Raw genomic sequence first — 15055 nt, 5'->3', positions numbered from 1 at the left:
TATATATATATATATATATATATATATATATATATATATATATATATATATATATATATATATATATATATATATATATATATATATATATGAGAGCTATATCTATAAATAAACCGAATTCTATGAAATTCACCAGTGATGTCAAAAGTCAAGAGAAAATCCTTCCTATCAAATTTCAAGAGAATCGGTTAATTATTTAATTGCATTATTACTGCAAATCGGGCGAAGATATATATGGGAGCTATAACCTAATCTGCACCGATTTCTTTGAAGTTCAGCAGTAATTTCGAGGGTCGTAAGTAAATCCTTCCTACCAAATTTCAAGAGAATCGGTTATTAAATGCCCAGCAGAAAATATTGCACCCCTGGATGCAATAGTGTAAGTTTAAACTATCGTGACATTAGCATACACAGTTGCTTCCGGCATGCATGATTTTTGTGAGTGATGTCCCACTTAAAGATCCAAAATGCGCTTCTTGTTTAACATCAAAAATGGAACATTAGCAGCATTAATTTCATTTGCCTTTTTCATGCAAGGAATATTTTCAATGAAAACACAGTTTTCTGCGACTAATGCCCCAAAAAAATATATGTTTTTATACCCACCACTGAAGGATGGGTGTATATTCATGTTGTCATTCCGTTTGCAACACATCGAAATATTCATTTCCGACCCTATAAAGTATATATATATTCTTGATCAGCGTAAAAATCTAAGACGATCTAGCCAGGTTAAGTTCGAAGATGGGCTATATCAGACTATATCTTGATATAGCCCCCACATAGACCGATCCGCCGATTTAGGGTCTTAGACCCATAAAAGCCACATTTATTATCCGATTTTGCTGAAATTTGGGACAGTGAGTTGTGTTAGGCCCTCCGACATCCGTCTTTAATTTGGCCCAGATCGGTCCAGATTTAGTTATAACTGCCATAGCCCCTCGACATATTGAATATAGCTGGCATACGAAAGGCGCATTTATAATCCGATTTAACCGAAATTTGACACAGTGACTTATGTTAGGCTTTTCGAACCATGTTGTATATGGTTCAGATCGACTTATTTTTAGTAATTGCGGATTTTTCATATAGTCGGCGTTGACAAATTTTTTCACAGCTTGTGACTCTGTAATTGCATTCTTTCTTCTGTCAGTTATCAGCTGTTACTTTTAGCTTGCTTTAGAAAAAAAGTGTAAAAAAAGTATATTTGATTAAAGTTCATTCTAAGTTTTATTAAAAATGCATTTACTTTCTTTTAAAAAATCCGCAATTACTTTTTGGGCAACCCAATAGTATTTGGTTCAAATCGGAAAATATTTCGATATAACTACTATGGGGCACAAGGTATGCCTTTTTCACCGGATTTTGACGAAAGATTGTTTACATATATACCCGAGTTCGCGGGTATCCAAAGTTCGGCCCGGCCGAATATTCCATAACATAAAACATTTTCTTGAGAAAAACGTTAGCTTTATTTTTCTCTGTGTGCGTATGCTTTTTCTTCAATAAAAAAAATCAAACAAACCATATTTTGTGTGTTTTCTTGTTGTGAAAAGGAGGAGGCCAACATTTTTGTATTTGCATCACCGAACAATGTTTTGCAGCTACCAAATAAAGCAATACACAAAACAAAAACAAAACTGCAATACCAATCACCAAAACTATAAAGGAACACACAAAATCATATTAAATACTAAAAATTTATGTTGACAGATTATGGTGGTGTTGGAAAGTAAATAAATGTAAGATGCACAGTGGTTGAGAATAGAAATCATTCATTGATCCTAACAAGCACAACGAAGAATTCTATCAGTAAATATTTAATTCTATTGACTAACTTATGGGAGGGAAAAAATCCACATTATAAAGCGCAACTGCGTTTTTTTTACTGGTTTGCAACCTTCTTAAATGTTTATCCCAGGAACACTACTCTAAAGTCTGTTTTTGGGGCAAGGCCCCTGGACCTTCCTAGGAGCCAAAGAATATTGTTATAAATGGAAGGTATTCACAATTACATTACAAATATGCATAAAAATTGGACCCAGGAAGAACCTACAGGGCCTTGAAAAGTTTGAGGCAACATAGGCAATATGAGTATCAAATGCAAGATATTATTGGGTTGCCCAAAAAGTAATTGCGGATTTTTCATATAATCGGCGTTGACAAATTTTTTCACAGCTTGTGACTCTGTAATTGCATTCTTTCTTCTGTCAGTTATCAGCTGTTACTTTTAGCTTGCTTTAGAAAAAAAGTTTAAAAAAAGTATATTTGATTAAAGTTCATTCTAAGTTTTATTAAAAATGCATTTACTTTCTTTTAAAAAATCCGCAATTACTTTTTGGGCAACTCAATAATAAGTAGCTTATAAACTAAAACTCTAGAAGGAACCTGTACCCAAGCAATTTCTATCAATTTGTTAGCGAATTTTTAATTGTACCCTACACCACCACTGTGGTACAGGGTATTATAGATTTGTGCATTTGTTTGCAACGCTAAGAAAGAGAAGTATACCAATCGACTCAGAATCACTTTCTGATTCGATTTAGCCATGTCCGTCTGTGAGTCCATGTATTCTTGCAATCAAAGTGCAGACGTCGTATTTGTTGTCCGATTGTCACGAAATTTTGCACATGTCACTTTTTTGTCCCAAGGACAAACGCTATTGATATTAAAAAAATCGGTTCAGATTTGCATATAGCTCCCATATAAAGGGTGATTTTTTTGAGGTTAGGATTTTCATGCATTAGTATTTGACAGATCACGTGGGATTTCAGACATGGTGTCAAAGAGAAAGATGCTCAGTATGCTTTGACATTTCATCATGAATAGACTTACTAACGAGCAACGCTTGCAAATCATTGAAATTTATTACCAAAATCAGTGTTCGGTTCGAAATGTGTTCAAATTTTGACAAATTTTGTTCAGCGATGAGGCTCATTTCTGGTTGAATGGCTACGTAAATAAGCAAAATTGCCGCATTTGGAGTGAAGAGCAACCAGAAGCCGTTCAAGAACTGCCCATGCATCCCGAAAAATGCACTGTTTGGTGTGGTTTGTACGCTGGTGGAATCATTGGACCGTATTTTTTCAAAGATGCTGTTGGACGCAACGTTACGGTGAATGAACACATTTCGAACCGAACACTGATTTTGGTAATAAAATTCAATGATTTGCAAGCGTTGCTCGTTAGTAAGTCTATTCATGATGAAATGTCAAAGCATACTGAGCATCTTTCTCTTTGACACCATGTCTGAAATCCCACGTGATCTGTCAAATACTAATGCATGAAAATCCTAACCTCAAAAAAATCACCCTTTATATATCTTTCATCCGATATTGCTTTTTAAGGCTGTAGGAGCCACAATTTTCGTCCAATCTTCACAAAATTTGGCATTGAGTATTTTATTTGAGATCTACAATTTCATAAAAATCGGTTCATATTTAGATATAGCTCCCATATATATCTTTCAACCGATATGGACTTTAAGGCTGTAGAAGCCACAGTTTTAGTCCGATCTTTAATATATTTTGCGCGAACAGTGTTAGTTGACATCCTAATATGTGTGGAAAATTTATGAAAATCGGTCCAGATTTAGATATAGCTCCCATATATATATTTCATCCGATATGGCCGTTTAAGGCTGTAGAAGCCACAATTTTTACAATTACCGATCTTTACAAAATTTGGCATGGGGGGTTTTATTTGACGTCTCCATATGTGTGCAAAATTATATAAAAAAGGGTCCAGATTTAAATAAAGCTCCCATATATATGTATCGACCGATTTGCACTTAAATGACCGTAGTAGCTACAATTTTCAACCAATCTGCACAAAATTTTTTTACTGATCTAAACATATATGGAAAATTTCATCAAAATCGGTTCAGATTTACATATAGCTCCCATATATATCTTTCATCCGATTTAAACTATTAAAGCTGTAGAAGCCACAATTTTGGTCCGATCTTCACCAAATTTGGCGAGGAGTCGTTTTTGTGAAGTCTCAATGTATGTTTAAAATTTCATAAAAATTGGTTCAGATTTAGATATAGCTCCCATATATATCCTTCACCCGATTTGGCCTTTTAAGGCTGTAGAAGCCACAATTTTGGTCCGATCTTCACAAAATTTAGCATGAGGTGCTTTATTTGACGTCTTCATATGTGTGCAAAATTTCATAAAAATCGGTTTAGATTTAGATATAGCTCCCATATATATTGTTCATCCGTATTGGCCTTTTTAGGCTGTAGAATCCACAATTTTCATCCGATTTAGCATGAGACGTTTAAATTGACGTTCCAATACGTTCGCAAAATTTCATTAAAATCAGTCCTAATTTAGATATAACTCCAATGTGTATATTTCATCCGATATCGACTTTTAAAGCAATAAAATCCATAATTTTGGTCACATCTCTACAATATAGAGCGTAAGATGTTCTATTTCTTGTCCTAGTATGTGTCATTAAAATTGGCACAGGTTTCGATATAACCGATATGGCCTTTTATAGATGTGGAAATCCCAATCTTTTGTCCCATGGTAGAAAAATCTTACAAGGTACTAAATTGCTATTTCAATTGGTATCCAAATTAAAGTCTGACTATATTCCGAGATAAGTTCTACATATAAAAACTACTACATACACCAGGTGGTGTAGGGTATTATGTAGTCGGCACCGACTACTCGACTTTTCCCTTTCCTTACTGGTTTTGTTACTGAATTATTTATATTTTTTGTAACGACATTAAGCCTTGTTTGGCTTCATTATAGAACCAATAAATTGAATTTAAAATTTGAAAAAAATATAAGTTCGCTTTGGGGAAAAACGAAAAAAAAGCACCGCTAACGAACAATTTTCATTTTTAGAGTCAATTTAGAGTTTGAACTTCAATTCTTTGCATCTTGGTAACCTATCCATTTATACCTCCCATTTTGTCCCCTCCCAATTACTGTGCCAACAATAGTACAAATCGGTTCATAACCTGATACAGCTGCCATATAAGCCTATGTAGAGTTTTGACTCTTTGAGCCTCTAAAGGGCACAATTATTGTCCGCTCTATAAACCTGCCCTATAAACCTATTTCGGATCTTGATTTCTTGAGGCTCTAGAGGGCGCAATTCTAACTCGATTTGGCTGAAACTTTGCACGAGATACTTTGTTTTGACTTTCAATAACTGTGCCAAGAAAGGTCTTTGTTCATAACCTGATATATCTGCCATATAAACCGATTTTGGAGTATGACTTTTTGAGCCTCTAGAGGGAGCCATTCTTATCCGATTTGGCTGAAACTTTGCACAAGGTACAAGGAATTGATTTTAAATAACTATGTCAAGATTGATCTTAGTCGGTGCATAACATGACATAGCTGCCATATAACGCGATATCGGATTTTGACTTCTTCATCGACTAGACGCCAAAATCGTGTTAAATGCGAAGGGTTTTTGGCCCCTAGGGGGCACAACCTGAAAAAAGTTGGTCATGAGAGAAATCATTGTACAACATTTAAGCCCAATCGGATAAAAATTGCGCCCTCTATAGGCGCAATGTATTTATTATTTGGCCCGTAGGGGGTCCGGCCTTTGTCCAAAAAAAAGTTCAGATTCGTGTTCTTAGAGTCAAACCTCCATTAATTGGAGGATTAAGATTAACATTGATTGCAAATTTGTCCAAGAACATGTCATTAAAATACTGGGGCAAACTTCTCACATATCAATGAGTGCTGTCCGATTCAAGTTTAAGCTCAATGGTGAGTGGCCTCCTCTTTATAGCCAAGTCCGAACGGCGGGCAGCAGTGCGACAATACTTTTGGGAGAAGTTTTTTCATAGCTGGATACCTTCGTATGTCGCCAGCTTTTATAAGGGGATAACCACCGCTGAAATGAACCCAGTCGTCAAAGGTGGTCATGCTAACCTCTGCGCCACGGTGGCATCCAGATTAACATTAATTGAGCAACATTTATTATAAGAGAAATTATAATTCATATATGATGCATTTGCTGCATCTTCAGCAATAAAACATGAAAAAAGCCAAATGGAACATTTCTGAAAATTTTTTAAATATTTAAAATATATAGGATTTTTTTGATTTTTTTTAAGAAACAATTTACATTTTAGTTTTTTTTATATACAAATACCGAACACAGATACAAATGGAATTCCTTACAGTTCGAAATTATTGACCTTTGGTCTTTTTATTTTTCTTCAGGAACACTGTGCGGTGGCTCTCATTAAAAAAATGTTTCTTACGAAATGAATTTTCAACATCTTAGCAGTCAAATGAGCAAGTATCACTCAGTCCACACATACAAAAAGACACATGTATGGATGTATGCATGCAGCTATATTCGCACATGTGAATTGCCAGTATGAATGTCATGGATGTATGACAAGTTCATTTGAATGAACACCACAGCAACCGCCATAATGTGGATACAGAAGGAAGTATGATTAGTCAAAACTTTAAATAATATTATCGTGAAAATGTTATCGAGCATAAGATGGCCCGAAGTAGTTTGAGCTCACAGTTACAAATTTCAGTGAAATTGGAAGAAAATTACGCCTTCTTAGCTTTACATGAAAAATGAGGAGATCGATCTGAATGATTTTGTCGGATATTGCCAATTTTCGGCATCTCTTCTTCTTTGACAAATAGACTCTTAAGTGTGCTAAGTGTGCACGCAGTGTTACTAGCCATTTAAATTTTTTTTTTAAATTTTAACTTTTCCGAAATTATTTAACAAAATTAATTATTTTCTGAACAGAACATTTCCTCCTTTTTATACCCTCCACCATAAGAAGGGGGGTATATTAATTTCGTCATTCCGTTTGTAACATCTCGAAATGTGCATCTGAGGTCCCATAAAGTATATATATTCTTGATCGTTACGATATTTTAAGTCGATCTAGCCATGCCCTCCGTCTGTCCGACCGTCCGTCCGTTTGTTCGACAGTCCGTTCGTCTGTCCGATCGTCCGTTTGTCGAAAGCACGCAAACTTTCGAAATAGTAAAGCAAGCCGCTTGAAATTTGGCACAAATACTTCTTATTAGTGTAGGTCAGTTGGAACCGATCTTGGGTATTGACTTCTTGTGCATCTAGAGGGCGCAGTTCTCATCCGATTTGGGTGAAAGTTTGCACGAAGTATTTTATTACGACTTCCAATATCTGCGTTAAGTATGGTTCAAATCGGTTCATTACCTGATAAAGCTCCCCTATAAACCGATCTTGGATCTTGACTTCTTGAGCCACTAGAGGACGCAATTCTAATTCGATTTGGCTGAAATTTTGAACGAAGTGTTTTGATACGACTTTTAACAACTATGCTAATAATGGTTCAAATCGGTTCATTACCTGATAAAGCTGCCCTACAAACCGATCTTGAGTATTGATATCTTGAGCCACTAGAGGGCGCAATTCTTATTTGATTTGGCTGAAATTTTGAACAAAGTGTTTTGATACGACTACTAACAACTGTGCTAAGAATGGTTCAAATCGGTTCATTACCTGATAATGCTGCCCTACAAACCGATATTGGGTATTGACTTCTTGAGCCATTAGAGGGCGCAATTCTCATTCGATTTGGCTGAAATTTTGCATGAAGGTGTTTGTTAAGACTTCCAACAACTGTGCTAAGTATGGTTGAAATCGGTCCATAAACTCATATAGCTGCCATATAAACCGATCTGGGATCTTGATTTCTTAAGCCTCTAGAGGGCGCAATTCTAATCCGATTTTGCTGAAATTTTGTACAATGGCTTTTCCCGTGACCTTCAACCTACATTTCCAATGTGGTCATAATCGATATATAGCCTGATACAGCTCCCATATAAACCGATCTCCCAATTATGCTGTTTGAGCCCCTACAAGGCGCAATTCTTATCCGAATGTACTGAAATACTGCCCAATGACTTCTACTACGGTTTTCAACATTCAATTCACTTATGGTCCGAATCGAACTATAACTTGATATATCTTTATTTGCACAACAATTCTTATCCATTACGCTTGTTTTGCCTAAAAAAAGATACCACGCAAACAACTCGGCAAATACGATCCATGGTGGAGGGTATATAGTATTCGGCCCGGCCGAACTTAGCACGCTCTTACTTGTTTATATATCTGCTGATGAGAAAATTTTGGCCAATAACATAATTTAAAAGACTTTGATGCCGGAAAAATTATTTAAAAAGGTCATTTAAGGGGCATACATAAAACAATATGATGTGAATGAGTAAAAAACCCACAATACTGAGTCGTTCAAGTTAATGACCACGTTTTCAACCCACGGACATAATTGTTGTTTACTCTACTTTCAGTTCATTTTCTGATTTTTTGAGGTATTTTAATCCTATAAAAGTCCACCTCTAGTGATATTTGCCAATATAATAAAATCTCAGACAACAGAGTAGACAGAACGACAGCAATACAGACGATTGTCTGTGAGAACCTCAAAAGTTGAAGAAAAAAATCATTATCCGTACGATATACTCATAAAATTTATTTACATTTCCGATTTGTACGCTGTTGCCGCATCTCGAAAAGAACTTAGCTATGGAATGAACTTAAGACGTCAACCAACCCAGCGGGAAGAAATGACAATACACTTTCGATTGCCGCATTTTCGTCGAAAATGCCATTAAATATTATTAATTATAATGACATCAAAATATCTTACTCGACCATACATTCATTCACATACATGTGTAGGTATGTACACTGAGACGTAAGTATGTGCTGCTGTCCATTCGAATTTCCCTTATGAATGAAATACACCATTTCCAAGTGAAATAAATATAAAAGGCAAGCATAAGCTGTATTACTGTAAGGAAAACAAGTAAGTTGCCACTAACATACCATAGTGATATAGAAAACAACTAAAAGCGGGATAGGTTCGGAGGGACTTAATCCTATATACCCTCCACCATGGACTCTGCCTTAATCCATTAACGACGAACGGGTAGAAAAATAACCAAGAATAGAGCTGTCTCAGAAAAATTCTAGTTCGAGCTAGGAAAGAGAGGGTATGCGATCGTAGCGCAGAGGTTAGCATGTCCTTCTATGGCGCTGAACGCCTGGGTTCAAATCCTGGCGAGACCATCAACAAATTTTCAGCGGTGGTTATCCCCTCCTAATGGTGTCGACATTTGTGATGTACTATGCCATGTAAAAACTTCTCCTCAAAGGAGTCCGCTTCCGGACTCGTCTATAAAAAGGAGGTCTCTTATCATTGAACTTAAACTTGATTCGGACTGCACTCATTGATATGTGAGAAGATTGTCCCTGTTCCTTAATGGAAAGCTCATGGGTATAGATGGGTTTCTACAGGGTAAATACCCAACGCTTGGGTATTTATAATTTTGCAGATATCTTGGGTATAAAAACATTTTCCAAACAATGTTTGATGATTTCGTATTCTTCGTATATAAACCTGACCTTCTGATCTCTTAAAATCGGATATATAGCCGATATATAGACCGATTTTCAGACTTAAAGTCTTGAGACAATAAATTTGTCATTTTTCATCCGATTTCGATGAAATTTGGCACAGTGAGTTCTGATAGACCCCTATCCATTTTGTAAAGTGTGGTTCAGATAGGACAATATTTGAATATAGCTGCCCTATAGAGCAACCATCCGATCTCTCGATATAGGGTATTGAGGCCATTAAAGATCCATTTGGATGAAAATTGAAAGTGCGTTTTGATAGACCTCTACACTTGTTTGTTGAATATCATCCAGATCGGACCAAAAATTAATATAGTTGCCATATAAACGGATCTCCCGATATAGACCGTGTCGAATACCTTCGACAGTCATGCCAAACTATTTGAGGACATCGCCAACACGTCCCTCCAGTCAGGCCTGAAACGCTGGGTCACGAATTATCTGTGTGGTCGCCAGTCATTTGTGGAATTTAGGGATAAAAAGTCGAAGCACCTCAGAGTGAACCTCTAGATCAAGCGGGTCTAGATAACATTAATGCAGACACGGTAGCAGATGCGGTAAATAGCTACCGGGCGAATGTAGTCCTTAAAGAACGACCGCCTCCCATTGCACCTGAAGAAATTGACCTCCCCCGGGAAATGAGAGTAGTTCTGGCTCAATTACGTTACAGCAGATGCATCCGCCTACCTCCTACAGAGCAAGGATTGATGCCGACTTACAGAATGTAAGTCGCGATTGTGACCAGGGACCACAAGTCACCTGTTTAACTGCCCAGCCAGACCCACTCTACTCAGACTCAGATACGTCTGGACGCACCCCATCTTAGTTGCAGAGTTCCTGGATCTGGACACTTAACAGAATCAAGCAGACGAAAGATAGAATACAACAACAACAACTTTGGATTAAGCAAGCAGTTTTGAAATAAGGCCACCACTCGACAGACAAATGTCACACTATACAAGACACTGCTGTTGTTGTAGCCACATTTTCATGTGGAGGTGGCGATCCTCGTCAAGCTCCTGTAAGTTTAAAGACGCCAATAACACGCCTTGTCATATCGAGCAAAATAGCCACGCAGTATTTGTGCAAGAACCAGTGCCGCCCGGCCTCTCACTGAGACTCTTTGCTCGATACCGCTAATTGTCCGCAATTAAATTCTACTATCCGCACCCTGTCTGCGCGTCCGGTAGTTTGTAACTAAGCTTCTCGTGACAGCAATAAACACCACACAGATCGGACCTCAACGTTCCAGCCTGTGTGGTGCTCACAGCTATGCCCTGTCGGGACTAGAAACTGATACTACCCGTATTGTTACATGGTTCCGAGGTACTACGAGACACCGTGGTAGTTCTCGCTCAACCACGATTCGGCATATAAGCCGCTTTACATCCTGTTGCTATGGGGTTGGCCCCAACATGTTAAATGCGGGTTGTTTTTTGGTTGTTGTAGCCACATAAGCAGCTCTTGTAGTTTAGCAAACTCGTTCCGATCCATAGGACCGATCGCCGCGGAAACGTTATGGCAATTGGTTATTTAAAGGTACTCAGTACTTATGAAAAAGCCGCTACTGGAATCTCTCCACTCGATAGATGTGCGCGCCGGATAATATCACACCAAATATCATTTGGATATCTGTTCAGCCAATCAGTTACAATCAGATCACTCGGACGTACCCTAATACAGAGATCTTAGACTTGAATCTGTAATAAAAAAACTTAGCTACCGAATAACAGATGAAGACACAAAATACATATAAACCTACAACAACCATATCGGTTTTAAGATGAAAAATAACCTATCAAGGACCAAATACGAGTATGCTTATCAAGAAACGGATTTTTTTGCTGTCAATTTTGGTTCGGACTTGAAACCAAAAAATTGTAATGTAATTCCAAATGGAATGACACCAAAGTACAGATCTTGCAAAAGGGGATTCGAAAGTCCTTATCCGGCACGGAGATTCGACTACGCCACCGCCAACCAGAACAAGGGGGAATGTCCGAGTTTCAACTACACTCTTACGACGTTATGATGTTGATAAAAGCTTAAGCATGACGTATGGAAGGCTGCATGACCTAAGAAGGGCATTATTTCTAATTACCAACCCTTTACAGACGTTACTTCAATCTTTTTCTTTTCAAAAGTTGTAGGATACCGGCATAAATCTATACCCATATCGACGGTAAACCAGATATATTAAGCCTAAAACATGTTTTTATTTTAACATATACAGATATTTTCTAAAAAACAAAATGTCGTCTTATTTATTGCTCTACAGCTCTTAAATATACAAAAATTACTTTATAAAAAGACTTACTTATTTAACATTAACTCTAGTATTAATCATCATCTAAACGTTGACGTGCATTTCCTTTGGCAGCAAATTTTCTTTTTTTAAAGAACGTTGATGTTCCACTCGCAACTTCAGGATCCAAATTCGTTATGGTTTTTTCTTTAAAACGTTTAACTGGGGGTTCATAGGGGATATCCGAAACTACAGGAGCAACATAGTGATTGTTGACCTGAGGCAATTCCAAATCTACAGGGGCAGGAGGAGGCCTAAAATTACAAATCAACTGTTGCTAATTCAATCGAAAATTAAAATTTCTTACTCACTTTGATTCCACCACTTGCCATTGGCCCATCACCGGTGCCTTTGCATCTTCTTCGGTTTTAAAACTCTGTTTCAATTCCCTTTCGGCCTTTTGTTCTTGTATCGAGGGCGGTCGTTTGTAGGCTTTAAGTTTTTCACGATTATATCTGGCCACCTCTTCATTGACATTCTCTCGAAACTTTTTGGCTTCTTCAGCTTGTTGTAGCTCCTGTTGTTGAACCGCTATATCATTGATACGTTGATATTCTTCATATGAAAGATAACCCTCTTTAGGTGGTTCCCAAACACTTTCATTGGTTTTGACATTCCAATAGTAAGAATAACCCTCATCGTTTTTACCCTCCACCCACAGGGAGGCATTAGGCACAGCACTATGATCAACTTTTTGTGCACCCACAGAGACGCGAGGACCATCCTCTTCATCGTCTGAGGGTCCAGCCAAACGCAGGGGATCTTGTTGTCTGTATTTGGCATCAACTTTGCCACTACTGTTGCTAGTGGAAGTTGAGGGTCCTACACCAGCTGCCATTACAGCATTAATGGATCTTGCCGTTAAGTCACCTTTGCTATGAATGTCCATGGCGTAGGAACGCATGGCAGCTTCTTCCATTTTACGTATTTCCAAATCCATTTTACGTTTTTCTTGCTCCGCCTTCTCACTGTTACGGCTAATGTCCGTAATACGCTTGGCCACATTGAGCTTGTGTCGCTTACCATTTTCATGAAAGGATATGCTCTGCAAATAGAATTATGGTGTAATGGGATAAAAAAAATGATTGCCGGTTGGACAAAAGTTGTTCATTCCAACTTACCGCCTTATTATCACTGATCCAACATTTGCAAAAATCACAATATTTTCGTTCATTTGAAACCCAATAGTCTGCCCTATAAGCAAATAAAGAATAAATTATTTAAATTTAGGCTTAAAACTACAAGAAAACTTACATATTTCCTTATTTATCCAAGTAATACCAATAAAAGATGGGAATTGTTATTGTTTTTATTAGGGATCCAAAAGTCGATTCTTGACTAATCGATTTATCGAAAAGTCGAAGTCGACTTTTTGTGGTTTTTAGCCATCGAATAGCCAACCTTAAAGTAATGGGGACTTTACATTGCACATCATGAAGAGTGATCATTATAATAGCATTGGTGAACATAGGGCTGTATTAACATGTTAACATCGGAATTTTTAAATCTGTATTTAACTAAATCCAAAAACATATCCTGTCCGCGTACATGCGTATACATGAATGTACATATCACACACAACCATACACAATTCTTCAAAACAGTTGCATATTTTTTTTTTTTGCCTTTTATCGATTATTCAGCCATGAAATCGGGTTTATTTAGGATTTAAAAATAAATCCTGCAAAAACGGGATATAAACCCCGTTTATATTGCTCTTTAAATCTATATTTAATGACTCGACTATATGTTTCCCTCTTTAAAATCAGCTGATGAGAGCTTTAATTCCGGACCTAATGAGCAGTGTAAACGTAGTTTTATTTTATGTATGGTAAAACTTGCAAAAAATACAGGATTTAGCCCATAAATCTCGAAAATGCAATAAATCCGGATTTAGTGGCCAATGCAAAGGAACTTTATGCTTCCGTTTGATTTTTCGATGATTGGCATTTGTCGATTACCGTTTCCACAGAAATGGGCCACCACGAACATTATTAAGAGTTTCATACTTGAGTCACCTAAAACTGAGTATTCTGTTCAGCTTTTCAAGCGGAATGCTGTCAAACTCCATATAAAAAATATAGTCAGTGAAACAATGGAGGAATATAGGCGAAAAAGAAGTACTCTGTTTATAATGAGGAAAATGGCAAAAATAAATTTTAGTGGCAACCTTTGACATCAATGTCGGCATCATTTTTGTTTATTTGGTTTCAATGTTTCATTTGTTTTTCTTTTTGTAATTTTATTTATATGCGAAAAAACAAAATAAAACCATAAATGCAGATAAAAAACGTCTTTTGGTACGACAATAAAAACAAAACATAACTATCAAATTCCGCTCGGGGAACAATTAAAAATTTCCGCGACTATTCCGAAAGCAGAATGGAATACTAACCCTAAGAGGGAAGAAAAGGGAATGGGGGGGGGGGAACATAAAAACAGTAAAAAAAGTAAATTAACTAAACAAAGCTAAAAAGAATGTTATACAGTGTTTTATAAAACTAATTTTAAGTTTAAATGCAAAAAATGTCCACAATCGATTGAAAACAAGCGAGCTTAAAGTTGAATCGGACAGCAGTCATTGATATGTGAGAAGTTTACTACTTAATCCCTTTATGGAATGTCCATGGGCAAATGCGCATTTGTTTTTGTAACAATTACTAGTCTTAGCAACATGCCGATATCAAGTGCATCGGATAATCAATATATTGTAATATTAATAACATACATAAATATAATAACGAAATATCTTTGTGTCATCAGTTTTCTTCTTTCAGCTTTTTAAATTAAAACGTTGTAAGAAAACTTTGATGAGACGAAAAATATTTCTTTCCCTTTCATTCTATGCGCCAACTAAAGACACACTTTCATTCAATGCGCCAACTAAAGTCACACTATTGAAGAAATTGGTATAATCGCTTTTTTATGCCTATATAAGTGGAAAAATCGACTATTGCATAGCGCACTAAGCCAATAGCTGATTTAAACAATGCAGATAAAGCAGTGACAAATACTTTATTATCGACTGTAACGGAAATTGCAATACTGAAACAGGGCGACACATGCTATAACATACGCCATTAAAATATTTATTACCTTGGTTCAGAGGCGCACAAAATGAAAACGAGATTGGCTTCGTGAGTTACTCTCTAAAAATGAAAATAAAACAATTTAACAAACCAATGCAATTATTTAAAAGTAAATATAACATAAAAAAATTAAATAACCTTTTTACCTGCCTGACATTAAATTAGAAGAAAACATTGTTTTTATATTGATTTTGATATGACGCGTTTGTTGATTCGT

General features: G+C 36.6%; 1 protein-coding gene across 1 annotated transcript in view; it reads right to left on the bottom strand.

Moving 5' to 3' along the window:
- LOC106084032 (WW domain-binding protein 4) overlaps positions 1-13076 on the bottom strand; it is a 61058-nt gene extending 47982 nt beyond the window's left edge. The window contains exons 1-4 of the mRNA XM_013247453.2: positions 13004-13076; positions 12871-12943; positions 12061-12794; positions 11762-12003 (exon numbers count right to left, since the gene is read on the bottom strand). Of these exons, the coding sequence (XP_013102907.2) occupies positions 11784-12003; positions 12061-12794; positions 12871-12943; positions 13004-13005 (1029 nt within the window). The 5' untranslated portion in view covers positions 13006-13076 and the 3' untranslated portion in view covers positions 11762-11783. The remainder of the gene's footprint in view (positions 1-11761; positions 12004-12060; positions 12795-12870; positions 12944-13003) is intronic.
- Positions 13077-15055: the final 1979 nt, after the last annotated feature.

The sequence above is a fragment of the Stomoxys calcitrans genome, chromosome 3 (genome assembly GCF_963082655.1).
Source record: "Stomoxys calcitrans chromosome 3, idStoCalc2.1, whole genome shotgun sequence".
Taxonomy (NCBI): Eukaryota; Metazoa; Arthropoda; class Insecta; order Diptera; family Muscidae; genus Stomoxys; species Stomoxys calcitrans.
The sequence above is the reverse complement of the archived record's forward strand: the minus strand, read 5'-3'. Positions and strand labels throughout refer to the sequence as shown.